The 24,452-nt window shown below is 40.0% G+C and overlaps 6 protein-coding genes across 15 annotated transcripts; 4 read left to right on the forward strand and 2 right to left on the reverse strand.

Moving 5' to 3' along the window:
* Window positions 1-160: 160 nt before the first annotated feature.
* LOC108657013 (calcyclin-binding protein) lies at window positions 161-1,237 on the reverse strand. Its single transcript, XM_018109460.3, has 3 exons — window positions 1,082-1,237; window positions 852-1,018; window positions 161-777 (listed from the first exon to the last, which is right to left on the reverse strand). The coding sequence occupies exons 1-3, from the start codon at window positions 1,094-1,096 to the stop codon at window positions 273-275; spliced, it is 687 nt and encodes a 228-aa protein (XP_017964949.1). The 5' UTR covers window positions 1,097-1,237; the 3' UTR covers window positions 161-272.
* Window positions 1,238-1,314: 77 nt separating this feature from the next.
* On the forward strand, window positions 1,315-3,654 carry swa (swallow). Of its 2 annotated transcripts, none has more exons than XM_018109389.3 (3): window positions 1,315-1,652; window positions 1,704-2,519; window positions 2,574-3,654. In XM_018109389.3, the coding sequence occupies exons 1-3, from the start codon at window positions 1,415-1,417 to the stop codon at window positions 3,023-3,025; spliced, it is 1,506 nt and encodes a 501-aa protein (XP_017964878.1). In that variant the 5' UTR covers window positions 1,315-1,414; the 3' UTR covers window positions 3,026-3,654. The 2 variants fall into 2 exon arrangements, with proteins under 2 accessions (XP_017964878.1, XP_017964879.1); XM_018109390.3 differs by having other exon boundaries at window positions 1,315-1,649.
* Window positions 3,655-3,906: 252 nt separating this feature from the next.
* On the forward strand, window positions 3,907-8,848 carry Cdc7 (Cdc7 kinase). The gene is made up of 3 exons (XM_030387500.2): window positions 3,907-4,535; window positions 4,725-4,947; window positions 6,589-8,848. The coding sequence occupies exons 1-3, from the start codon at window positions 3,968-3,970 to the stop codon at window positions 8,168-8,170; spliced, it is 2,373 nt and encodes a 790-aa protein (XP_030243360.2). The 5' UTR covers window positions 3,907-3,967; the 3' UTR covers window positions 8,171-8,848.
* A 355-nt stretch (window positions 8,849-9,203) lies between these two features.
* Window positions 9,204-10,191, reverse strand: LOC108657030 (zinc finger protein 593 homolog). Of its 2 annotated transcripts, none has more exons than XM_089264710.1 (2): window positions 10,056-10,191; window positions 9,204-9,982 (listed from the first exon to the last, which is right to left on the reverse strand). In XM_089264710.1, the coding sequence occupies exon 2, from the start codon at window positions 9,842-9,844 to the stop codon at window positions 9,347-9,349; it is 498 nt and encodes a 165-aa protein (XP_089120836.1). In that variant the 5' UTR covers window positions 9,845-9,982; window positions 10,056-10,191; the 3' UTR covers window positions 9,204-9,346. The 2 variants fall into 2 exon arrangements, with proteins under 2 accessions (XP_089120836.1, XP_017964966.1); XM_018109477.3 differs by having other exon boundaries at window positions 10,052-10,182.
* A 177-nt stretch (window positions 10,192-10,368) lies between these two features.
* Ctr1A (Copper transporter 1A) lies at window positions 10,369-23,984 on the forward strand. 8 transcript variants are annotated; one of them, XM_089264706.1, is made up of 7 exons: window positions 10,369-10,491; window positions 11,083-11,174; window positions 20,441-20,524; window positions 20,604-20,806; window positions 20,895-21,142; window positions 22,370-22,399; window positions 23,322-23,984. In XM_089264706.1, exons 3-7 carry the CDS (start codon window positions 20,488-20,490, stop codon window positions 23,521-23,523), a joined length of 720 nt encoding a protein of 239 aa, XP_089120832.1. In that variant the 5' UTR covers window positions 10,369-10,491; window positions 11,083-11,174; window positions 20,441-20,487; the 3' UTR covers window positions 23,524-23,984. The 8 variants fall into 8 exon arrangements, with proteins under 8 accessions (XP_089120832.1, XP_089120834.1, XP_017964945.1 ...); XM_089264708.1 differs by having other exon boundaries at window positions 10,370-10,491; window positions 20,613-20,806; XM_018109456.3 differs by having other exon boundaries at window positions 10,371-10,531.
* Window positions 11,898-13,909, forward strand: LOC108656979 (histone acetyltransferase KAT2B). The gene has a single exon (XM_018109413.3). It carries the CDS (start codon window positions 12,389-12,391, stop codon window positions 13,598-13,600), a length of 1,212 nt encoding a protein of 403 aa, XP_017964902.1. The 5' UTR covers window positions 11,898-12,388; the 3' UTR covers window positions 13,601-13,909.
* Window positions 23,985-24,452: the final 468 nt, after the last annotated feature.

Genomic DNA, 24,452 nt, shown 5'->3' on the forward strand with positions numbered 1-24,452 from the left:
TCAGGCGATAAAATTCTTCTGGAATTCAAAAATACGTTAAATGCAAATAGTGCAAGTGTCGTAGCACCAAGCTTTCATTCGTTCACAAATTCGATAGTCGAATCGGTTATCATCGCTAGGCTGGTTCACTGGTTCACAAAAGCGAACTTTAACTTAAATCTTAAATTCATAAAAGTTAACGATTTATTTTATGGAATATACATATATTTATTGTTTATATATTTTTCTTCATTAGAACTCTTCCTTTTTTTTTCTGAACTAATCCTACTAGCCTACAGATCATCCATTCTGCTCAGACCACTATTATCCATACCAAAACGGGCCTTGTCTTGACTCTCGGTCCAAGCCTTAGCAATCAATTGCTTTGTCTTTGAATCGCCGGAGTTGTACATTTTCTTCATGATGTTGACCAATGCACCCTCAGGATTTTCACTATTCTTAGACAACTCATTATCCTCTTTCTGTTTCAGACGCTTCTGTATAGATGTCAGCACGTCCCAGTTCTTACCTTCCTCGACCTTCTTCAAATAGATAGCAACCATGTCGGTCTTCAGCTTCCGATAGCTCTTCTCAACATCAATGGCATAAAGCAGATTGTTGACGGTGAGCCCAAAATCTTTGCCGTTAAGATCGCTCACATACAACTGCATTGAGTTTTCCGTGTAGTGAACCGTGACTGCCTCTTCGGCACAGTTCTGAACGCCGGGCAGCGTTATGAACAGCTTAATGAATTTGGCGCTTTGGTCCCAGCCGTAGTCTGTGAGCTCGTGTAGATACCTGATGGGCATATTTCAGTTCACATATATGTTTATATATATAAATATAGTAAAATTAAATTTTTAAATGCTTACCGCTTATTTTCTGGACCAGCTTTTCGCTCGGCTGCCAGGCGTGCTTTTATCTCTAGGTTAATAATTTCGCGTTCGGCTTCAGCCTTAGCCTGGGTTAACGCGCTCTTTACACGCGCAGTTTTTGCTAGCTCCAACAGTGCAGTGCACTCGGCGACTTCGGCCTTTAGCTGTGGCAATTGACACGTTTTTACATTCAGTTTATTTTAATTCATCCCTCTTTGTCTACTTACTTGTTCGACGGGCATTTTTCTTCAAGTTTATAAGCGTCAGGCTTTTACAAAAATTTGTATATCTGAATCGTAGAAACTTCGAGCAATAATGACGCCGGCTTATGGATGTGTCCTCTGAAAATATCGATACTTAGAGAATTGAGATACTTATCACGATACTTATCACGGCGTTTATTAAATACTGAAATACTAAATAAAAATGTATGGCCTATCGAATGATAGTGAAAATCGAAACACCTATTGTCATGGTATTTATGTATTGGCAATACTGCAACTTAACGGTGCTTTTCCAGTTTTGCGCCATTAGATTTTCTAATTGGTCCAATATAAAATATGAGTCTGCAAGACGAAAGCTTTCCCACAGATGAACTGTTTGACCAACTAAACGCTACTACAGCCAGCGATGGCAATAGTCAAAGTTTTCAGCTTCAATACAGCATGTGTTTGGGGCTTGGTGTACCCGATAACATTGAGCGCCAAGTGTCGCCATTTTTAAACAGTGACTGCTCAGAAAAAACGTGCTCCAGCGATCCTCTCGGCATGGAGCACACGGAAAGCGGGGCCAAACGTAGTGAGTGGCAGCATTATCCATAATCGTTATGATTCATACACGTTATTGCAGGCAGCAATGGGGTGACCGATACGCACCTACAGCTGGGAAGTGGGCGCAGCAATAAAGCGGTTTCCTATCAGGACATACACACGGCGTACACGAAGCGAACGTACAAGCACGTGACCAGTAAAGTGAGCAAGTACATTGCGGACATACACGATCAGGAAAAACAGCGTCGCACCTCAGCAAGCACATTCCAAAGGCACCGGTCGATGCCCGAATCGCTGACGCCCCGAGGCGGCACCGATGACCAGCAGAAAATAGATCATTCGCTCTCTCTGGCCAATAGCAGCAGCACAGATATGCACGTACGCGACGAGAGCTACGAGCGATTGGTCAGCGAGAAAGATCACTTGCAGTCGTACAATGATTACCTGGAGAGCAGGCTCTACAAGAAGATCAACGATAATCTTGTCCTGCGAAAGAACTTCGAGGTCATACGAACGGAGCTAACCGATTGCAAGGACAAGCTTAAACGTCAAGCAGTTGCTCCAGTTGCTGCCCAATCGCTGCGCTCGCTCGTCTATTGTCCGCCCAATGAGAGCGTCGCCACACAAACGGATTTGCCAGTAATGGCCAATTTATCCAATCTTTCGAATTTGCCCGCGTTAGCGGCAAATGCAACACCGCATCCAGACACAAATCTGAATGATATCACTTACGATAGCAGCGTCGGTTCTATTGAAATACCGCTGCTCAGCGTGCAGCCGGCGGCTCACCAACTGAAACTGACCAAATCGGTCAAGAAGAGCGGGATAATAAAGCGTTTGTCCCTAAACTTCAGCAACGACAGTGCAGACGGTGATGTCACTGGACAAGCGTTAAGTATAAATATCAATAAATAATAATGAGCAATTAAAAACCATTTGCTAATTGTAGCTGGTGTTGCAGTTGGAGTCAGCATGGAACCAACTGGCACTAATGGCGCCACCACAAACCACTCAGGCAGCAGTCATCCCAGCAGCAATGACTCAGCCATTGAGATAGAGGGTAACGAGCTGCGTTCACCGGGAGTCAATTTTGGACCCATGCGAGAGTGGGGACAACGTGAAGGATTGATTTACTTTGACAAGCACAGCAATCGGGTCATTGAGCTGGTGCCACTCAATCCGCATGAGTCGAGCAAAGGCAGCTCAATCAACCAAAGCCAGTTCAGCATGCTGCACTACACGGCCAATGCGCACATTGGCCAAAGGAAGAAATCCCTGGCTGCTCGCATGCTGCGCCTACTGGGACCCTGTGCCCGTTGCGACGATCCTAATCAGATTGATACCAGCACAGCTACCTATACAGTGGGTATGCCACTGTTGGCCAACGAATCAAGGCGTTGAATATTCATTATTTATTGTATTTCTATTTCTATGTTAGCGCTGGCGTTGTTCTCTTTATTAGTTATTTCTGTTTTAACCACATTTTTATGTTTTAGTCCACATTTGTATTCAATAATTTTCATGTCATGTTATAATTTATGGCTGTATGCATCTTTAGTCATAATTTAGTGTCAGTTTATCAACTTGTATCCATTCATAATTATTAAAATTGAATTGCGTGCTTAAATTTGTAGTTTAGCGTCAGTTTATTAAATGTATCCATTCATAATTAATATAATTGAATCGGGTGCTTAAATTTCGCGGTCTTCAGTGCACAAAGTTATCGATGGACAACGATGCATCCAACCGATATACCTGCGTGGGCATCACTGTCCTCATCAGCTGGTCGCCATTTGTCGCCATCGCCGATTTGTCGAAGAATTGCAATGGCCTGGCAGCCACAGACTAAGTAACTTGATTGATTGTCGCATTTAATAAAAATAAATAATTCGGAAAGCTCGTAAAAAGAGCGAAATATATCCCGCTGATATTCGCCAAAATTAACATCGGTCTACCAAGGCGAGGGACAGCGGGAACGACAGCAACAGAAACGAAGACAAACGGAATCAAGATTGACTGAAAAACGAAAAGTAAGTAAGCGATTCAAATTTTGACTACTGTAAAAGGCGAAAAAAAGCCCTAACACTACACTCACTAACACTACAGTGCTCAACAGTTCGGCACTTAAAAAATATATTACACAAAATAAAATTTCCAAATTTGTAATAAACTAAATTAGAGACGTACAATTTCTATCGCGATTTCGGACTAAATTTCCATGTATTTATAGCAAGCAAATATAAAAAAAGGCCATTCCATCTAAACGCGGCGAGCCAATTCAAAAAAAAAAAAAAAAAAAAAAAAAAAAAAACGGTCAAGAATTTGCTAAAGCCAGCTCGGCTGATGCTTATGCTGATTGCGTTGAGGGAGAAGAGAGCTCGTGAAATGGAGAAGCGCGTCAATTCCTGTAATGGGCGCTGCAAAAACGCGACTATGCCGGCTGGTCCAGCCAACAAAACCGGTGCACATGCTAATAGGCTAAGCATAGCCAAACTGAGGCAACTGCAACATCAGCATGCTATCGATACCATAACAACAACAACTCCTACTATTAATACTACTGGAGCCGTAGTAGTTGCAGTGGATGGCAACTCGAGTCCAAAGTTAGCGGCCACATTTCGAGGCATGAGCGTAAACGTGCAGCCGACCGCGAACAAAGGCATATACTCTTGGCCGCACCAGGACGAGCAGACGATGCAAGCAAATATTGCAACCATTTCAGCTGCACGCGCACGAGCAGCAGCAGATATGGCCGCTTTGGCAGCCACAGCGACGGCAAACATTGCGAATAATAAGCAAAATAACAACAACAACTACAATGGCATTATGAAAATCCAAAAGCATCCGCCAAGCGAACAATATGCAACAAATGCCGCGAATTACAGGACGAAGCCACGCAACAAAAGCGACGGTAAGGCAACCATTTTGAATTTACTAAGTGTGTGTGAGAGTTTGCGTATTATGCGTGTGTGTGTATTCGTTCCTATTCAAATCTATTTTTATGCATAAGACAGTGAGTGGAAGAGGGAGGGGGCAAGTGTTTTCAGATTTAACAAAAGCTGCCATTTTGTTATTATATATTGACAATTTCAATTTTCAGAGGCTATCAACGATCTGCTGCAGCGTATACCGGACATTGGGAAAATATTTGATGTGCAGAGTCGAATTGGCAATGGAACCTTCAGCACTGTGCTTCTGGCCACACTCAAGCGGGAAGCAAAGCTGCCGGAAAATATGCGGCGCAAGTTTGCTATCAAGCATCACATACCCACCAGCCATCCGGATCGCATTATGAAGGAGCTGCAGTGCATGACAGACATGGGGTAAGTCTACCATATTCCAATATTATCAATATACAAATTTATAATTACCAATTGCAAGACAAAAAATGTAAATAATTTCTCAGCGAGTCATATCTGTATATAAATACGCCTGCATGTGTATGTGTGTGTGTGTGTGCTGCCTTTTCACTGAGAGAGCGTCACGAACGACGTCAGCCGGCTGCCGCAGACGACTCTTCGATTCTACGTGCCAACGGCATATACATACGTCATTGCAATTAATTTCAAGTTGCCGTTGGCGTTCTCATTCCCGCTCCTGCTCCCACTCCCACTCCCATTGCCATTGGTCTGACGTTTATTGCACTTTCACACACCATTCACGTGCTAGCTACCTTCTCAGTTACATGGTCGCCAGCCTCTCTTTTCCTCGTTCGGTCGCTCGCATTCGCCAATCATTTCTCGTGTAACGTTTGTTTACAAATCATGCAAGCAATTTCATATAGATAGATTTAAACAGACAGACACACACACACACACGCTCACATGTATGTATGTGTATGCAAGTCCACGCATATGTACATATGTGTTAGGGCAGTGCTATCTTCACAAAGTGGGTTGTTTGGAATTGCTGTAGCTGTTTTGCATATCCTTCCAATAAGTATCGATTACAGTGCCGGTGGGTACTTGCACACTATCGATACTATTCAGTTTGCCTGGCTCAGATTAGATAAGCAATACACACATTTGTGTTCGTGTATGTTTGTCGATGACGTAGACGAATCATTCAATTCCGCTCTGAACTACCTTGGGCAAGGTTATCGCAAAAAATATGCCTAAATACTAAATGGCAGCCGGCTTGAATTTCAGTAGGGTTCACTTTGCTCCCCTATTTTCTGCTCTGCTGGCATTATTTATGTCCAACAGGCGAGCCAGAGAAGGAGATGGTGGAACAGACAGCGCTCTCTGCGTGGGTCGACAAGGTGGGCGATTGGCTGGGATGGGTGGGGATTGGCTGCTCTAAACATAACATTAGTCAGGCGGTCAGCCGGCTCCCTCTCTCGCTCTCTATCTCGTTCACTCTGTTGCTGTTCATATGCGATGTGTGAGTGTATATTCCTGTCCTTATCCATTCAATTTGCGCAAATTCCGTTGCTGAATTGCGTCACAGCGCTTAACAATTATGATATGGGAACGACGGGGATTTCGAGTCGTGCGCACTGGTTGGCTAATAATCATTGCAATGACGTCGACCCTCATCCAACGACGTGGGCGACCCCTCTCCAGCCAGCGCTGTGGGGTATTAGAAAGAGAAGACGGTGAATGGATGACCAACCGAGCCAGTAGCTCCTCTCGAGTTTCTCTCTTAATTCAATTAATATAAAATTCACTTATTTATGGAACTGTTAACAATAGAACGGGCGAAACTTGCCAAAGAATTCGCACATTAGCACATTCCAAACGCACATGCTTCTCTCTCGTTTGACAAGAGAATAATCTTATGGCTCTTTTTGTAAGTGCTCTTGTCTGACTTAGGACCGTGCACTATAAGCTTTAATTACTTCACTTTTCTCTGCCGCTCAGCAGTCATCTGTACCTCTAATTCCTCGCACTTTTTCTAGGCCCACTCTCTTCCTTTTACTCATCAATCATATAATCTAATACTCTGTCTTATTTCTTTTATAGAGGCACCGACAATGTCGTTGGCATCAACTGCTGCTTGCGCTGTGATGCATCGGCGGCCTTCGTGATGCCCTACATGCCGCACGATCGCTTCCACGACTTCTACACAAAAATGGATGTGCCGGAGATTCGCCTGTATATGCGTAATCTGTTGTTGGCCCTGCGCCATGTACACAAGTTCAACGTCATCCATCGCGATGTGAAGCCCAGTAATTTTCTGTACAATCGTCGCAAGGGCCAGTTTCTACTCGTTGACTTTGGGCTGGCACAGCATGTCAATGTCCCTGCCGGCCATGCGCCCCAACAACAACAGCAGCAGCGGCAGTACCCGGCGCAGCAGCAGCAGCAGCTGACAGGCAACAGCAAGCGTCCGCGCGAGCGTGAGCCACATCCACAGCGTCAACAGCTGCAGCAGCAGCAACAGCTCTCACCAGCTTCCCCAGAGGCTACAGCCGGTGGTGGCGTCAAGCGCATGCGCCTGATTGAGGAATCGAACGCCAGCACCTGGAACAAGATGCCACTCAAGCCGGTCAACGAGATAGCGCAGAGCGCCAAGGCTGCCGGAGAACTGATGCTCAACGATGGCAAACAGAGTTTGCCAGAGGGGAGTGGAGCGGCAGCACCAGTTGTATCACCCACCCACAGCACCATACAGCCACAACAGGGGCCAGCTGCCCAGCCGCAGCTGGTGCAGCAGGAGCCGCCAGTTGCTCCCGCTAGCACCGCCACTGGGACCAAGTACAATACAAATCGCGCGGCTGGCGGCGGCAATAATTTGAAATGCTGTTGCTTTGCGAACCCCTCCGTTTGCATCAATTGCCTTACCAAGAAGGAAGTGCACGCCTCGCGTGCCGGCACTCCGGGCTACCGTCCGCCGGAGGTGCTGCTCAAGTATGCGGATCAGACGACAGCTGTGGATGTCTGGGCGGCGGGCGTCATCTTTCTCTCCATACTGTCTGCCGTTTATCCGTTCTTCAAGGCGCCCAACGATTTTGTTGCCCTGGCCGAGATTGTGACCATCTTCGGGGATCGGGCCATACGCAAGACGGCGCTGGCACTGGATCGCATGGTCACCCTCAGCCAGCGATCGAAGCCATTGAACCTCCGCAAGCTCTGCCTGCGTTTCCGCAATCGTTTGATCTTCAGCGACCAAGAGATGGTGCGCAAACACGAGTCGCCTGACGGCCGGATCGAAGTGTGCAAGAACTGTGATCAATATTTCTTCAATTGCCTCTGCGAAGATTGCGTCTATGTAACGGAGCCACTGGACCCATACGAATGCTTTCCAGCGAGCGCGTACGATCTGCTGGGACGCTTGCTCGAAATAAACCCCCACAAGCGTATTACCGCCGAGCAGGCGCTCAATCATCCATTCTTTACCATGGAGCATCAGACGCCTGATCCGCCCGCACCAACTGTACGCCTTGTTCCTCCCGCTGCCGTTGCTCCTACCGCTGCCACAGCTGCACCATCGGTCAAGGCAGCTGGCAAGCAACAGACGCGCAGGCGCGCTACCAAAAACGGGACGTCACAAAATGTTGCGTCCAATCCTGAGCAGCTGCAACCAACTCTACACAAACTGTGAAAACTAGTCGAAACATAACCCATGTATACAAAGTCCTCTGACAGATATATATGTATATATATATATATATATATTTTTTTTTTTTTTTTTTTTTTTGTTTTGGCTAAGAAATACAGTGATGAAAATAGTCGTATATATATGAATATATACATTCGCACACGCACGCACGGGCGTGTGCACTCACATACACACAAAACCATTCTACACACACATACATACACTGCCCCAGTTCTCATCCGACTCCATACATATCCGTATACATACAGAGGACTACACATAGCAGCACAAAAAAAAAAAAAACCTTAATTAGTCGCCCAATAACGGTCGGAAAACTTAAAAAAAAAAAAGAGAAAAAAGGATTTATTTACATATAGAAACAAAACAAAAACAAAAGAAATTACATACCTCAGAATTGTTTTTAGCGTTCATCTATATATATATACTCAATATCCAAATCAAAACCCGTTCGCTTTTCGGCTAAAACCAATTTTATGTACACCAAAAAATACATACATTAAATTTACAATTAATATAATAAAAAAAACTCGTTTTTTTTTACCAAACCAAATGCAAAGCACAAATGGACAAAATAGTTTATAAAACTGAAATTTTAGTACTTAATTAATAATAGAAATTAATTATGAAAACAGGAGCAGCTAGTTCTGCTCCACCATTTAATTGTAAGTTGTTAAATATTATTCGTATATCTCTTAGTTTGTATATATTATTTAAGTATGTGTACATAAACATATGCATAAGCAGATCATGTCTGCAGAAAACAAATATATTTATACCGTACAATTTGTATAGAATGAGAAAAAAAATGTATTCTTTATTTAAGCTTTTTGCAAACGGAACAGAGAAGCATTAAGGGTCGGAGCTGAACATTAACCACACTAATTCCCAAAGTAGCTCACAGCCCTGGTTTGATCCCTTCACTAATGAGAACACTAAGGAAATTTAAAGCCCCATGCCCTTTTAGTTATTTACAGCCTTGGTTTAATGTTAATCTAAATAGAAAACATAGAGGAAATTTAACATCCGTTAAATATATTTTTGATTTTATATACATACATACGCATATATTTATATAATTTTTCAATCTTGTAAAAAAAAGATATATGAATTATCTATCGAACTAGTAGATCCTTAGTTTTCCTATTATTTGCCACTGGTTCATGTTTCCGTTTTCTTAGCTCTTTTTCGTGTCTTTTTCGCGGACGTTGTGGGCGCATCCTCTTCCATGGCACTACTGTCTTCGGTCTTTTCTTCAATTTTGATACGTTTGCCAGCCTTGGCCTCCTCCTTGCTAGGTTGTGTCTCAATGACGCGCTTTTTGGGCTGCTTGAAGCTGCCGCGGCCAGCCGCCCGTTCCGATTCCTCAATGCTGTATGGCTCCGTTTCGAGTGCCTTGAGACGCCGCTTGTGCACCTTAGTGCGAAAGTGCGCCTGCATGGATCTGTCGTCGATGAAGTACTTGGCACAATGCACGCAGTAGAACTGTGCAAAGCCCGGCTTATCCAAGTCAACGCTCTGGTTGATCAGCTCTCCGCTGCGATTGCGCATATCGTCGTCGATCTGGTCCAAATCTCTGCGCCGGTTACGCACACGCCAGCGACGCTGAAGGTGCGTATCGCCATAGTGCATCTTCTTACGCTTCTGTACCATACCCATCTTGAGGTGTTTGTGATAGAAACAGCTGATGAAAACGAAATTTAGAGAATCTGCTTTGCGTGTTGCAAATGTCGGCTGCACGTGGTATTTGTTTTGATCTCTTCAGAGCGTGCAACAGCTGCTGCAAATGCTATTGTCCTAAAATAAATTCACAGCGAATATGAATAAGCATTAGATCCATATACGAGTGGCATTTAGTTTACTTACACACCTCTGTTGTTTAATTCACGACGTTTCTTTATTTTTCCTTATTTACTGCGTATAAATAGTAGACAAATTAAATCTGTTGGGTACACACTAGGTAGCGGCTAGTGTGAAAGCCAGTGTGTACACACTAACAGCTGTGTACACACTTTACAGCTGTTTTATATGTATTTAATGCGTTTTGCAATAATTGTGATGTAACATTGCGTTACATCCATCTTCGATAGTTTTTATGTTTAATGCGAATCATTTATTTTTAATGTTCATTCATACGTATTCGATACTTGAAAGTAAGAGAAATGAACATACTCGATCATAAACAACAATCGATTAGTAAGTACATCGAAAAGCTCAACAATCGTTTGCCACTGATGGTGCCATGAAGGAAACGAAACTTTAATCGTGCGAACAAGTTGTCTGCGGGCGGACGTGCGCATTTTTTGGTTGTTTATTTTTTATTCAATATCAATACGACAAAAAGAAGTAAATAATAAGCGTATTATTAAATAAACATTAACTCAATTACAGTCCAATCATGCAATACATGAGCGCTAAGCCATTATTGCACACACCGCGAAACAAAAACATGTTTCTTTAATATGTGATTAAATAACGCTGTCGTGCGGTTCCTTGCTACAGCATTCATTTTTTTCTTGTTATGTTATGTTTGTGCATTCAATGAATAAAAGTGCTGGACATATTCGCATTATTGTTATGCTAATGGATTCGCCAACTGCGCTCAGTGGACGTCTCCGCCGTCGCCATCGTCGTTGTCAACGATGATTTTGATTGTTCAATTATGCCGTTATTAACAGCTGTTCTGATTGTGCATCGCTCTCTCCGATGTTGCAAGCACGGACGGCATGCGAAATGTTAAACGATAATTTGACTGCGATAAATACGACTATATAATTCCGTTTGTCATGTTATGCTGTGCGTGTGTGTGGCTTATTCAAACAGTGATTACACTTCCGAAAAAGAGAGAAAAATAATAATAGCATATATCGTTTATTTACTGCCGATTTCTGTTTCAGCTTCGCACATTCCGTTGACTTTTGTATATACCGGCTTACACTTGTTTGCATTTGCATTTGGAATTTTTGGCGCAGCCCTCAAATATAGAGCAGTAAGTACAATTATTAAATACAAACAAATATATACATATATATATATTGATACATAACATAGTGTAATTGTTGCTGTAGTTGACTTTAGTATATACAAACATACAAATACTTATCAACAAATTTAAGAACGTGCGGGGCCAGTTTATCAGTGGCTGCAGCTCCATTCGTTAATCAACCTTTAACTGCTATAATGCACACACACCAATCCACGGAGAGAGAGACAGTGGTCACGTGCGTATGTGTGTGCGACTGTTGGTATTTAAATCTGTGTTTTTTTTTCTTTTTTAGCTTATGCGATCGATTTCGAATTTAGATCGCATCGTGCAATATTTGCAGTTGTCTCGAAACTTAAATGTAGCGCGCGCTGTGACGTAACAGCACACGCACACATGCACATAAGCATACAAAGTAAATTTCTTCTATTGCCACCTCCTCCGTTGCACAGCTGTGTGAGTGTGTTGGTGAACGTACCAGCTAACACATGCAGCAATCCACAGTCTTCCTTCTGTCAGCTGTCAGAGAGTTGCTCTCTCTCTTTCTCTCGCTCACTTACTCTCTTCAGCACTTACTCGTGCTCTGGCTGTTCAAAAAACAGTTTGTTCGTGCACGGCGATTATGATAGCGATTACAAATGTTTGCTATGCGCGATGCACAATTGATTAAATGCTGAAGTTAGCAATGATAAATAAATAACTGGATAAATATAAAAGAATATACATTCTTTTGTATTTGTATTTATTGCACATATGTATGTATATGCAAATATTATATGTTTGTATGTATGTACATACAACAGCTCTGACCGTAATGCTGCGGGCTGCTAATGAAGTTGCTAATGTCTCCAGCTGAAAGCGAAAGTCTTTTGAACGAAGAGTGAGACGCCAGCAACACATGAAACGGGAACTTAAATGTCCGTTAGCCATTTGCCATTTAGCTGATCTTTGATACCTCCACAAAGATTATTGTGCAATGGCGCGAATGGTAAATGGTAAATCTGACGATTACCAATTCGTAAATAGTTGTTAATTAATAGTATAAGTAGATAGTAGTGTTTTCATTTAGTTTGTAGTTTTGTACCTTTGTAGCCCTAGTTCTTCAAATCTTGGTTAGCAATACAATCTATTTTTTTTTTTAATATTAATTATTATTATTATATTTCTCGATTACTCAAATTTGTTGGTTATTATTGGGCAACCTAGTTACGAAAAAAAAAATGTGGAATAGTAGTAGTAAGGCGACTACAAGCAATGCTAATAATAAGGAAAATGATCTGCCGATCGATATGGTTAATCGTGCCATGAATGCTGTAAAGGAGTCGCAGGCTGCCATCAATCATACAGTACTGAATCCCTTAAGTGAACCCCAAGATGAGATCGTGAAAGACGAGGAGCGGTGTGGCATCATTGAACTCCATTGCATTGGCAACTCATTGGCAATGGATATTGATAGGCAGACTAAGATCTTTCTAGTTGCTCTCCAATCGATATTCGGGCAACAGCTGCCTGAGATGCCACCCACTTATATAAGCCGACTGCTGTACGATCCCCAGCACAAGACGATCGTGTTGTCTAAGAAGGGTCAGGCTATTGGTGGTATTTGTTTTCGTTCGTTTCCCACCCAAGGCTTCACAGAGATTGTGTTCTGTGCGATCTCCATGCCGGAGCAGGTGAAGGGCTATGGCAGCTATATGATGAATCACTTGAAGGACCACATCATGGACAACGGCGTTATGCATTTGCTGGCCTATGCCGACTGCAATGCGATTGGCTATTTCAAGAAGCAGGGCTTCTCGAGCAATATACGTCTGGCACGGTCTGTCTACGAGGGCTACATCAAGGAGTACGATAGTGCTACTCTAATGCACTGCGAGCTCCATTCGGGCATTGTGCATACCCACTTCGCATCGACCATACGAATGCAAAAAGAAGTCCTTACGGAGTTGATTGCACAGCGCCAGAAGGAGGTGGAGAGGGTGCGTACCGGCCTGACGTGCTTCAAGCATGGTGTCGCCGCCATACCGATCGCTTCGATACCGGGCCTCAAAGAGATCGGCTGGCAGCCGAATTTTTCGTCGACTCGGGTCGAAGAACGATCAAATGCTGTCCATCTAAAGAGTATATTTGAGGCAGTGCTGCAGGCGATGCGACGCCAAACCACTGCCTGGCCATTCCTATCGCCCGTCGATCCCAAAGACGTGCCCGAGTATTATGTTCATATCAAATATCCGATGGACCTGAAGACTATTGGGGAGCGCCTCGAGCGTGGCTACTATAAAACGCGTCGCCTCTTCATGGCCGACATGGCGCGTATGTTTTCCAATTGCCGCACCTTCAACGAGCCCAATACCGATTACTATCGCTGTGCCAACACTCTTGAGCGATTTTACCTGAACAAGATGCGTCAATTCGGACTCCTGGACAAGTGAAACACTTGGCCACGATCCCTGTTGCTGCTGATAAGAATGAATCACATTTTATTTTCAAATTTTAATTACCATGTAACACTCAGAAGCTAGTCACAACTAGACACACACACACACACACACACAACACACAACACAGACCAAGAAGACTAAAAATACTAACCACTTAATCAATAATTACTTAGGCTTTTAATTTTTATTTGCTTGCTAAACATATGCCTAGAATGGGCAGTGAACTGAATGGAGAAGCAATGAAAGGGTTCAAAATAATGACGATCATTTTAATTTGTTTGTTTTTTTTAATACATATTCTGTGAATACCTTAGAGCTTTATATAGTATATCTAACATAATGTTAGCATTACTTTAAAGTTTGTTGTTTTTGTTTTTTAATTTGTTCATAATCCTTATGTCATCTATAGATATATATCTAATATATATTTGTATTAGCAACTTGAAGAAATGCACTTTAGGTTTTTTTTTTTGGTCCCCTTATTCAGATGCATACAAAACAAGAAATACTAACAATTTAACCAATAGCTTAAGTTTTTAAATTGTATTCGCTTACTCAAAATATGCCTATGAATAGGCAGTGAACTGAAAAGAGAAGCAAACTGAACTGAACTGAATAGAGAAGAAATAATGAAGATATGTTTTCTTCTTTTTTTTTTTTAATACATATTCTATGAATATACTTTAGAGTTATATCTAACATATTGTTAGAGTTGCTTTAAAGCGTTTTGTTTTTTAATTTGTTTGTGATTTATATATGATATATACATATACCTAATAAAAATTTGAAGAAGTACATTTTAAGTTCTTTTTTTTTTTTGTTTTTAATTTAATTTAATTAAATTTAATTTAATAAACCAGAGCCGTTACAGTAAGTAAAATATTTGAGAAAGAATTCGAGATAAGTTTCTTGTGATTTGTTGATATTAGAAAATCAAGTTTATACAAAAATTTATAGATATAGAGACATAAATGTAAAATAGATGCTGAAATCATAAAACATATAGATACATATATAATACATAAGTGCATATATGAATATGGATCTGCTCTACGAATATAATTAATGCATTAATTGTATTATCAAGCATCTGTGATGATTATCTATCGATCCCCCAAATAGTAATCCACATAAATCCCGTTTGTCGTCAAAGCTGCCCTAGTGACTATACAGTATAATTCAAACAAGATATCTTCGGAGTTTTTCGGGCAATTTTTTGAAATAACTAATTTCGAGCTGGTATGCAATAACAATTGTGGCCAGCAGAGCGCCAACCCGTTGGGCCAGTTGAGTGCCGTTCGGGCTCAATTGGCATCAAGGTGAACGTCTTTTTGGCTCTCTCGAATTGGAATAAGCAAGCATACATAATGCCGTTATGGGCCATCAGTGATGGACATTTGTATGTTTAGTATATAGTGTATATAGTAATATATTCTTAGATACATATGTACATATATGGTGGGGTCAGTCTGGGAGAGAGAGCGAGAGCGGTTTACCGTTTGGTTTTACTTTTTGCACTTGCCTTTTGGCTTATCTTTGTTAAAAAAATAAAACAAAAAAAAAAAAGTAAAAAGCAGCTGAGTTTTATACTGTTTTTATTTTTATTGCGGTTACTTTGTTGTCGAATTACATGCGATAGTCGTTTGGTTTATATTTGTTTGTATATACAGTATGTCCATTAATTGTTTGCAAAACAAAAAAAGTCGTTCAAATTCAACTTTAACATCACATTTTATTAGGAAAGGCACTTTTTCTCAGAATTTTTTTCTTACATTACTTTAGTTTCATATATTCTTAAAGATAATCAATAACAAAAATAATAAGAATAGCAACAAAATCGTACAAAATAATTCCAAACAAAAAAAAACAGCAAATATCGACTGTCCATTAATTCTTTGCAAAATGCAAACATTAATCAATATGAGATCTGTATCTCTCTCAGATCGGTTTGGAATTGGCTAATATTTGGTATGTCCACCATTAGCTTCCATTACACCTCTGAGGCGTCGCGACATCGACAATATTAGTTCATTTATGTCGTAGTAATCTGGTATTTTGCGCCACTCCTCGTGTATGCAACGAATTAGCTCGTTTTTCGTCTTAGGGCTCCGTTTGGCGACTTTTTTCTTTAGTAAGGCCCACAAATTCTCAATCGGATTGATATCCGGGCTTTGGGGTGGGGTGTCAATAACTTTGCTGCAGTTATATAGAAGCCAAGTGCGACACAGCAATGACTTGTGTTTTGGATCATTATCCTGATACAGCTTATATTTTAGTTTGCTGGGGTTTTCAGGATTAATGAAGCCAAAGTTGTGCGCGCTTTTTGTTAATTCGTTCTTCAAAATATCCAAATAAAATTCCTTCGTCATGATATTGTCGAATATTCTGAGCTCTCCCACACCTTTCGAAGAAATACAACCCCACACCATTACTGATAGTTTGCCAAACTTAACAGTAGGCACAATGTTTTTGGTGTGGAGGGCTGTTTTTGGTTTCCGCCAAACTTTTCCTGGTCCATCATTATAAAACAACATTATTTTCGTCTCGTCGCAAAAGATTACATTATTCCAAAAGTTAGGAGGACAGTCAATATGAGATCTTGCGAACGTCAGACGTTTCTCAATATTTACAGCAGATAGCAACGGTTTCCTTCTTGCCACATGTGAGGAGTATTTGTGTAAATTGAGAACTTTTCTCACAGTCTCGGGACACACTGTCTTTTGAAGGTTTAACCTAATGTCCGTCACCAACTCCCGGAGACTTGTGCTTGGCTTGTTTTCCACTGTCTTGAGAATTTGAGAACAATCCCGTCGAGAGAGCTTTGCTGGTCTGCCTTTAGAGCTGTTTAGCTCCAGTCTATTTTCTTTTTCTGCCCGATTAATAATATTATAAACTGTTCTTAGCTTAATATCAAACATTTCAGTTAGCTCCTTGATGGTTTTTCCTTTGGTATAATTAAAATACACTAATTGTATCAAATTGTCATCGGTGCGTTTACCAGGCATTGCGAAAATTGAATTTTATCAAAAATAGTAGTGATCGCACGACTCTATTAAAACGAATGAATTCGCGGAAGATTTGTGAAAATACACGCCGCGAGCCGCATTTGATTTTGATGTCCCGTTAGCTTTTTCCCGTCTTCTTTCAACTAATGTTTGCATTTTGCAAAGAATTAATGGACAGTCGATATTTGCTGTTTTTTTTTGTTTGGAATTATTTTGTACGATTTTGTTGCTATTCTTATTATTTTTGTTATTGATTATCTTTAAGAATATATGAAACTAAAGTAATGTAAGAAAAAAATTCTGAGAAAAAGTGCCTTTCCTAATAAAATGTGATGTTAAAGTTGAATTTGAACGACTTTTTTTGTTTTGCAAACAATTAATGGACATACTGTATGTACATACATACATACATACAAACAATTCTTAACACGATTTCGTATGGACAAAGTGAATACCAAATCTTGTGATTGTGATTTGGAACTCGTTTTCTAACAATTATAGCAATACCCTATAAATGGGGCATATTATTTAAATTTATCCAAATATGTACATACATATGTACGTATGTATATACGAATTGCTAAAGACAATTCAAGCTTCGACTATTTGCTATTGATAATTTGGAGACTGCATTTCTCAAACCTATCGATAGCTTGCAATCGATATGCTAATTAATGTTGGAATATCTAACATCATGCAGAGCATTCAACAGTCGTGCCAGTCGTAGCACATTCACTAGATTTTATGTCGGTTCCATTTGAGTTCTTTCTGATCATAGCCCGGATACGGACGGAGACTGTGTCACGTGACTGACTGAGTCACTTGGCCAACGTGGAGCGCACACAGCCTATTATTCTGCGCATTCGCTTTGGCATTTCCACATTTGATTTTTACAAGTCTAATTGCAAAAGCGAAAAGAGATATTTCATATAAAGTAGCTGGAAAAACCGGATTCTCGAAACTGGGGCTGACTGAACTCAGATACGTCGACGGGAGCCACTAACCAGGGGGCGTGGCACGCGAAAGAAAAGTAGGTAATTCCTAAAAAGTTATAATAAGGTAATTTCACAGATGAATGTTGAGAGAGAGAGAGAGAGAGAAAGATAATAGGGGACACACACACAGACAGACAGAGAGAGAGAGAGATAGATACACATGAATTGCTTATCGCATAAAGCAATGGATTCCGACAGAAAGAGAGAGGGCCGATCGAGGGGGAGAGGGCTGTAATACGCCAGACTAAATGGTAATTCCCATAGCTCAAAGCTATTATAAATAACTAAACTATATGAGCTTTTAACAGTACCAGTTCCAGTACAGTGAAAGCTCCCTAAAGTGTACGCCCCTGCTGAAAACATCTGGCGAAACAGTATAATTGCATTACTGCAATTAATAAAAATGATAGAAGCTGTTTGTTCCACAAGCGATTTATGGTATCTACATATGTATATTATACAATATATTTGTAGCGTTAATTGCCTGTAGCTTCCCTTTATAACCGGGGCTGAGAGTGGAGCATGGGAAACAAGGCAAACGCCAAGTGTGAAATACTCTTTAAATAGAATCTGGGTTATTTATCTATTATGGTAAAGAAGAAAATCAATCGTTCGAATATGAACTGTCTAACTGAAGAATCCGATCTGCTTGGGTAGTCTTGACTTATATATGTAGGAATGTTTATCTTTAAGATCATGCAGTCTGATAACATAAAGCCAAATTTAAAGATAAGTTCCTACAACTTTTCATAGACAGTTATTGCTGCTGCTGATCAGGAATATACATATATGTATATGCATATATGCAGTTAAATTCATGATCAACATTTGCATATAAGTTCTAGATTTAATTTTTAAGATTAATGGATATCAGATCAACTAAAATAAATCATTCATTACTATTTTCTTGTACAAATTTGCAAACTATTTGACTGTGCATCACATCATGCATGCTCAAATCGAAATACTCTGCTGGAAGGGTATGGCAAAACAGAAGCAGAAAGAGCAGAAACGGTACCAGCCACCACAGACAATCGAAACACACCAAATGCAGCCTTATCATTAATTTGCACTGATATGCGCACATGTATGCGTATGCGTATGTGTGTGTATATGTGTGTGCTCGGTCACAGACCACAAACAAACAAACTAAACCATAGCAGAACAAGTGTAATGCCTCAATCTGAAATTTTTACCACTGCAGTTGCCCCCGTTTCAAAAAGGGGGGGAAGAAAACATTGCAAAATAAATATACAAAAGTTGATGCGACGATTGCGGTTAAGTGTGATAAAGAGTGAGATATGGAACATTATGATATTACTATACATACAATATGCCATATACATATACACTCCATCCATATATATGTATGGTGGTAAGGCTCACAAGGGGAGGTCGACGCACAGCGGCGCTTGAGTCGAGTCCGAACAGTCGAGCGAGTGCGGTGCAGCGATTTGGGAAGAAAAGTAAAAGCGAAAGTCAAAGTGATTTATTTTAATTGTGACTAAAGGATTCTCTTGTTGACTGTTATCGATAACAGGACGAGTTATCCTTTAAGAATGTTTTCAATTTACTGAAGAGCTGTAACATAAAGCAGAAGGAAATGTTTATATAGTGTAGTTTTCTCAACAAACCATGTTGCTCTACTCTAGTTCACTATATTTGCTTTACTCGAAAAAAGTCGATAATTATCGAACAAGATAATTAAACTTGTTTGCAGCACAATGGAGCAAGAGCATGTAAACAAGACAAAACTTCCTGCTACTTATCTTAAGAGATATGCTGAATGCTCTGTTTATGCCATATATGCCAAGAGGGTATATAGGTTTTATACAATATAAGCAAAAATCAGACTCAATTTACTATGTAGACCCTATGGAATCTATTCATTCATAGCTTCTGCATCGTCCATTGGATAGGACTACTTCTATTTGCCTTTATTATTGATCAGATTTCGTTTACTGAACCGCTGCTCTACATCACCTTTCACCCTTTCATCTCACTCTCTTTCACTGACCTTTCCTCGTTGCCAGACCCGAATTGCGGCAGATTGTTTAAAATTTCTGGCGCAGCTTAAAGCTGACTGTCGGACCCAACTGCGTCACGCTCTCCCACTCTCCCCTTGGCTATTTCTCGCTTTAATCCAGCTTCCCTACGCACGCACAACTATGCGGAGATATTTCAATTCATTTGAGTGAATGCCACAGGAATTTGTGACCTTTGTCTGAGTGGCGGGCAAATACGCGAATGGGGCGTGGCTGACGCTTGGGGCAACTTTCTAAGCTCATTTGAAATGAACAGCGGGTGAAAGGTGGCAGCATATAAGCATACAAGCAGACAATACATACATATATACGTATGTAGATATATATCGATTGTCTTTTTTTTGGACAGCCGCTGCGTCATTTGATTGCTGGAAGTGAATGAATTACTTTCTAGCTGGCAATAAACCAATTGATTGAACGACGGGTGATCGCAGACATAGCTCAGATTCGTAATTGTCTGATGTGAAGATGGAATAAAGGTGATTAGGTCGCATGGCAAAGTAACAGTAAATGAAGTTGAATGGAAACTATATACTAAATGCAAATGAATTTCTGATCAATAAGCAGAGCAGGCAACAAGAAGAACTCTAATCTAATCGATATATATCGATTAAATATAGCAAAGCTAGTAAGCTAGCCATATTTGAAGCGCATAGCGCATTTTATAATCCATCTTAACCTAGATTTACTAAGCTTAGCTCTAAGGGCATGCTGGGCAGTCGGACAGACTCGCTCATCACAGATGCTGTGGCTAAATTTGCGTATTACCTTTGAATTTCGCCGCAGTTCAATAAACCCTGCTGATCGGACAGAGCAATAGAACCATTGGCGAAATGGACCCACACGCACACCACAGCGCACCCACTGTTGGTGAGTAGATCCGTCGGATGCCAGGCAGAAATCATCCATCTTTATACATATATGTATATGCGTGTCTGATTCGCGTTAGAACTGATAGATCATTCCATGCACGGCCACGATCATGCGAACATGCATCACGATCACGATCACATGGGACTGGGACTGGATGCCACCACGCTGACGCCGCCTTTGGCGACGACCCACGGCGATCTGTCGATGAGCATGCATGCGGGTCATCATCATGGCGGTGGCGGCACCGGCACTGGCATGGAGCACATGATGTCCATGGCGGTAAGAGCCCAAGCCAAATTCTTGCAACTACAAGAGAGATTCAATTTGATATACAATTTTTGTATTGCCCCCTTTGTATTTTGTCCAGTTCCATTTTGGCTATGATGAGACCATCCTATTCTCGTGGTGGCACATCGACACGGTGGCTGGTCTGATTGGCTCGATGATAGCCATATTTCTGCTGGCGCTGCTCTATGAGGGCCTCAAGTACTATCGCGAGTATCTGTTCTGGAAGACGTACAATCTGCTTGAGTATCGACCCGTCACGGGACCCCAGCGAAATCCGGAGGCGCCACGCCTCCCAACGCCGGCAGCTGCCGCCCCATCGCCTGTGCAGTGAGTATATCGTGTTTTGTGGTTTGATAATTGTTAATTGTAGATCGAAAACCGAATATTACAGATCGGAGATTGTTGATCAAAGATCATTGACCGAAGATCGTAGATAGTAAACCGCTGATCAATTATCCAAGATTCTAGATCGCAAATCGGAGATCGAATATATCCTATTTTGATGATAGAAGATCGAAGAAGAAGAAATTTCGATAGTTATAGATTGAAGATCGATGGCCGTATGTCGAAGCTGTGGAAGATTGTAGATTGAAAATCGATAGCTGAAGATCGTAGATTGAAGATTGATGACTGAAGTTCGTAGAATAAAATCTCAAGATCAATTAGATTCAAGACTGAGGATTATATATTGAACCTGATAAATTGTAGTAAAGTAGATTAAAGTTTAGGGACATCGTTGATGGTATATCGAAAATAACCGACTAAAATTTCGATATTAATTGATTGAGGATGTACATATATGTAGATTGTAGACCTGACTAGATCCTAGGTCAAAAGCTGTAGATTGAACATCGATGATCAGATCTCAAAGTTTCTTTGTCGACTATCGAAGGTCAACGATTGAAGATCGCATATCGAATATCGTTTGTGCTTGTTCTTTTTTTGTTTGTTTGTAAGTTTCAGTGCATGTGAATATGACATTGCTTTTTTGTAACTCTCTGTATATAGTACATACAAATATTTATATATTATAGTCTAATGCTCTTTATATATCATATATATTTTTCTCTCTTTCTCTTTCTTTCGTTTTCGTTGCCGTTTACCGTTTTTTATGCGTCTCTTGTGTGTATCATACGCTTTTCGCCTCTGCGCTCATCACCTGTATCATAAAACAAAAAAAAAAAAAAAAAACAAAATTAAAATTAAATCAAAAACAATTTAATATTCGCGCGCGTCTTTCATGTAAATTACGCTCATCATCTGCTAAATATTCGCAAAACTTTAAAAACAAATCAAACAACTTCACAAAATAATCCCATATCTATAAATACAATCAATCATGAAATCTTACGACGTTTCCAATTTGATAACGATTACGATAACGATAACAATTTGATATTGATTTCCCCATCTGTATACGTACACCCACCCACACACACACGCAACCGCTACCCGTTTACCGTTAACTGTGCCCACGCCTCCAATATATACATATATCTATATATATATATTTATATATGTATATGTATACCTATATATATTCATGCCCCCCAGATACGTTGGCGAAGTTGTGCACAAGCAACCGTAAGTATCCCAATATTCCCGCCACCCTTATTTTCACCCGAAAACCCTATCCAAATATTTAGCCAGTAATACGATTATAAACCATATGTCTTTCTCTATATCTGATTACGCCCTATATACGATATTATTATTTGCAAATGCAATTAACGCTCTTTCACCCTTAAGTGTATCCGTTTTCAATTCTTTTTTTATGATCCGTACGAAACATTCGCGTCTGATTAGCTGTATGACGAATTGTTACTTGAGACCCAATTACGATTACCTGACCAGTTATCGGCAAAATTAACAATTATCAGTGACTAAGTCACTCATTGCACTAATGCGTAGCGAATCCAATTTGCAAATACTAATTTTGTAACAAATACGTATATGTAGCATTAAATTAATTCAATTAGCACACTAAATGCACCAAATGACAATATATGATTACCTAATGTATATAGCGTATTAAACTAACTCTTCTAGATATAAACGAAAAATTAAACAAAATCTCACGTTTGTTATTGTGGACGCGTTGTCGTCTATCCCCCCCTCTCAATAAAATTTGCACTGTATATATATAAATTGAAATCAAGGTATTTTGCAAGGAGCAGTTATTTTAAAATACATTTCGAATGCGCCAAAATGGCGATAACAACTTATCGATAGGTAACATTAGTTACTAAAGAACTAGTATAGATGAATCAATTATCGCTAAAATTCTAACTTGAACTAGTTCTTCTTTCACCGCATCCTGTTAATGTTTGAATTTCGTTTCATTTGTTTGTTTATTAATTTGTTAATGTTATGTTTTCTTACCTCCCTCTCTTTCTCTAAACCACTGATGCATTTTTCGTTCTTCCATTTATGGGGTCTTAAAAGGGCAATACATATAATACAAGATATACTAATAAAATATTAATTACCATGCCACGTTATACAGACCCACAATGTTGTCCATCAACCATCTGTACCAGACGCTGTTGCACGTGCTCCAAGTGACGCTCTCGTTCCTGCTCATGCTGATATTTATGACATACAATGTCTGGCTCTGCATGATGGTCGTCCTGGGCGCTGGAGTTGGCTATTTCCTGTTCTGCTGGAAGAAATCTGTTATCGTCGATGTGACCGAACATTGTCACTAACAGCGCTCGATTAGAAATCCAATCAGAGGGGCGTTCCAGGCGATACGATAAAGCAGACCCTGCGGAGCAGCTGACTGCTCCATAATCTCGAAATGTCAACAAAAGCAACTACACACAAAGACATACAAGTTCTCCAACCTCCATACCCACATATAAACACATTTTTAGGTATTAAAATATAAATATGTATATGTATATAACTATATATATATGTATGTATATAGTTTATTCGTGCTGAATAATCGGGGCAACGCATTTGCCAGCACTCAAATTTTTTACACAACTGTGAAATTTTTTAAACAAATTTAAGACACAAAATTCTGTATACAAACAAAAAAAAAAAAGGAAAAGAAAATCCTATGCTTTGGGCAAATTTTTCTTTTCCTACGACTTTTGAGGTTAGGTTAGTTAAGAAATTGTTAAAAGTTGTCCATCTAAAAAATTGTAAAAATTGTATAAAACAAATCCAAACAAAAAAAAAAAAAACAAAATGTAATCAGGAAACAGTACATCATTTGTTGTTAGAACTCAATGCTAAGGTAGCGAAACATTTCTCAATTGCTCAATGTTAATTGCTAATCGAAAGCCCATTCACACACACATACATACATATATTTTTCTTTTTTTTTTTCAAATTATTCACATTACTATCCATATTATTATGTTTTATACTGTGTTAATTATATGCAATATACATATATAAATACATATGTATGTATGTATTATATTTTGCGTTTGTCAAAAGCGAAGAAAAACATTTGTTTTGTATTTGCTACGCCTCAAAGTTTATGAATTTATAATTCCTTTTTAATAATGATATTGATGAAAATACATGGCTACTATATACGTATGTATATATGTATATATATAAATTCATATATAGATTGCTGTAGATATTAATTGTAAATGCAAATACAAACAATAAATGG

Source organism: Drosophila navojoa, chromosome X (assembly GCF_054131105.1).
Source record: "Drosophila navojoa isolate 15081-1374.11 chromosome X, UAZ_NAV_1.0, whole genome shotgun sequence".
Lineage (NCBI taxonomy): Eukaryota > Metazoa > Arthropoda > Insecta > Diptera > Drosophilidae > Drosophila > Drosophila navojoa.

Bases quoted from the DNA above. Each gene is read 5' to 3' on its own strand.
- LOC108657013 (XM_018109460.3), bottom strand. The intron at 778-851 runs GTAAGCATTTAA...TATGCCCATCAG, and splicing joins GCTGGTCCAGAAAATAAGCG to GTATCTACACGAGCTCACAG.
- LOC108657030 (XM_089264710.1), bottom strand. From the start codon at position 9,844: ATGGGTATGGTACAGAAGCGTAAGAAGATGCACTATGGCGATACGCAC.
- LOC108656979 (XM_018109413.3), top strand. From the start codon at position 12,389: ATGTGGAATAGTAGTAGTAAGGCGACTACAAGCAATGCTAATAATAAG.
- Cdc7 (XM_030387500.2), top strand. From the start codon at position 3,968: ATGCTTATGCTGATTGCGTTGAGGGAGAAGAGAGCTCGTGAAATGGAG. The intron at 4,536-4,724 runs GTAAGGCAACCA...TTCAATTTTCAG, and splicing joins GCCACGCAACAAAAGCGACG to AGGCTATCAACGATCTGCTG. The intron at 4,948-6,588 runs GTAAGTCTACCA...TTTCTTTTATAG, and splicing joins CAGTGCATGACAGACATGGG to AGGCACCGACAATGTCGTTG.
- swa (XM_018109389.3), top strand. From the start codon at position 1,415: ATGAGTCTGCAAGACGAAAGCTTTCCCACAGATGAACTGTTTGACCAA. The intron at 1,653-1,703 runs GTGAGTGGCAGC...ACGTTATTGCAG, and splicing joins GGAAAGCGGGGCCAAACGTA to GCAGCAATGGGGTGACCGAT. The intron at 2,520-2,573 runs GTATAAATATCA...TGCTAATTGTAG, and splicing joins TGTCACTGGACAAGCGTTAA to CTGGTGTTGCAGTTGGAGTC.
- Ctr1A (XM_089264706.1), top strand. From the start codon at position 20,488: ATGGACCCACACGCACACCACAGCGCACCCACTGTTG. The intron at 20,807-20,894 runs GTAAGAGCCCAA...TATTTTGTCCAG, and splicing joins AGCACATGATGTCCATGGCG to TTCCATTTTGGCTATGATGA. The intron at 21,143-22,369 runs GTGAGTATATCG...CATGCCCCCCAG, and splicing joins GCCGCCCCATCGCCTGTGCA to ATACGTTGGCGAAGTTGTGC.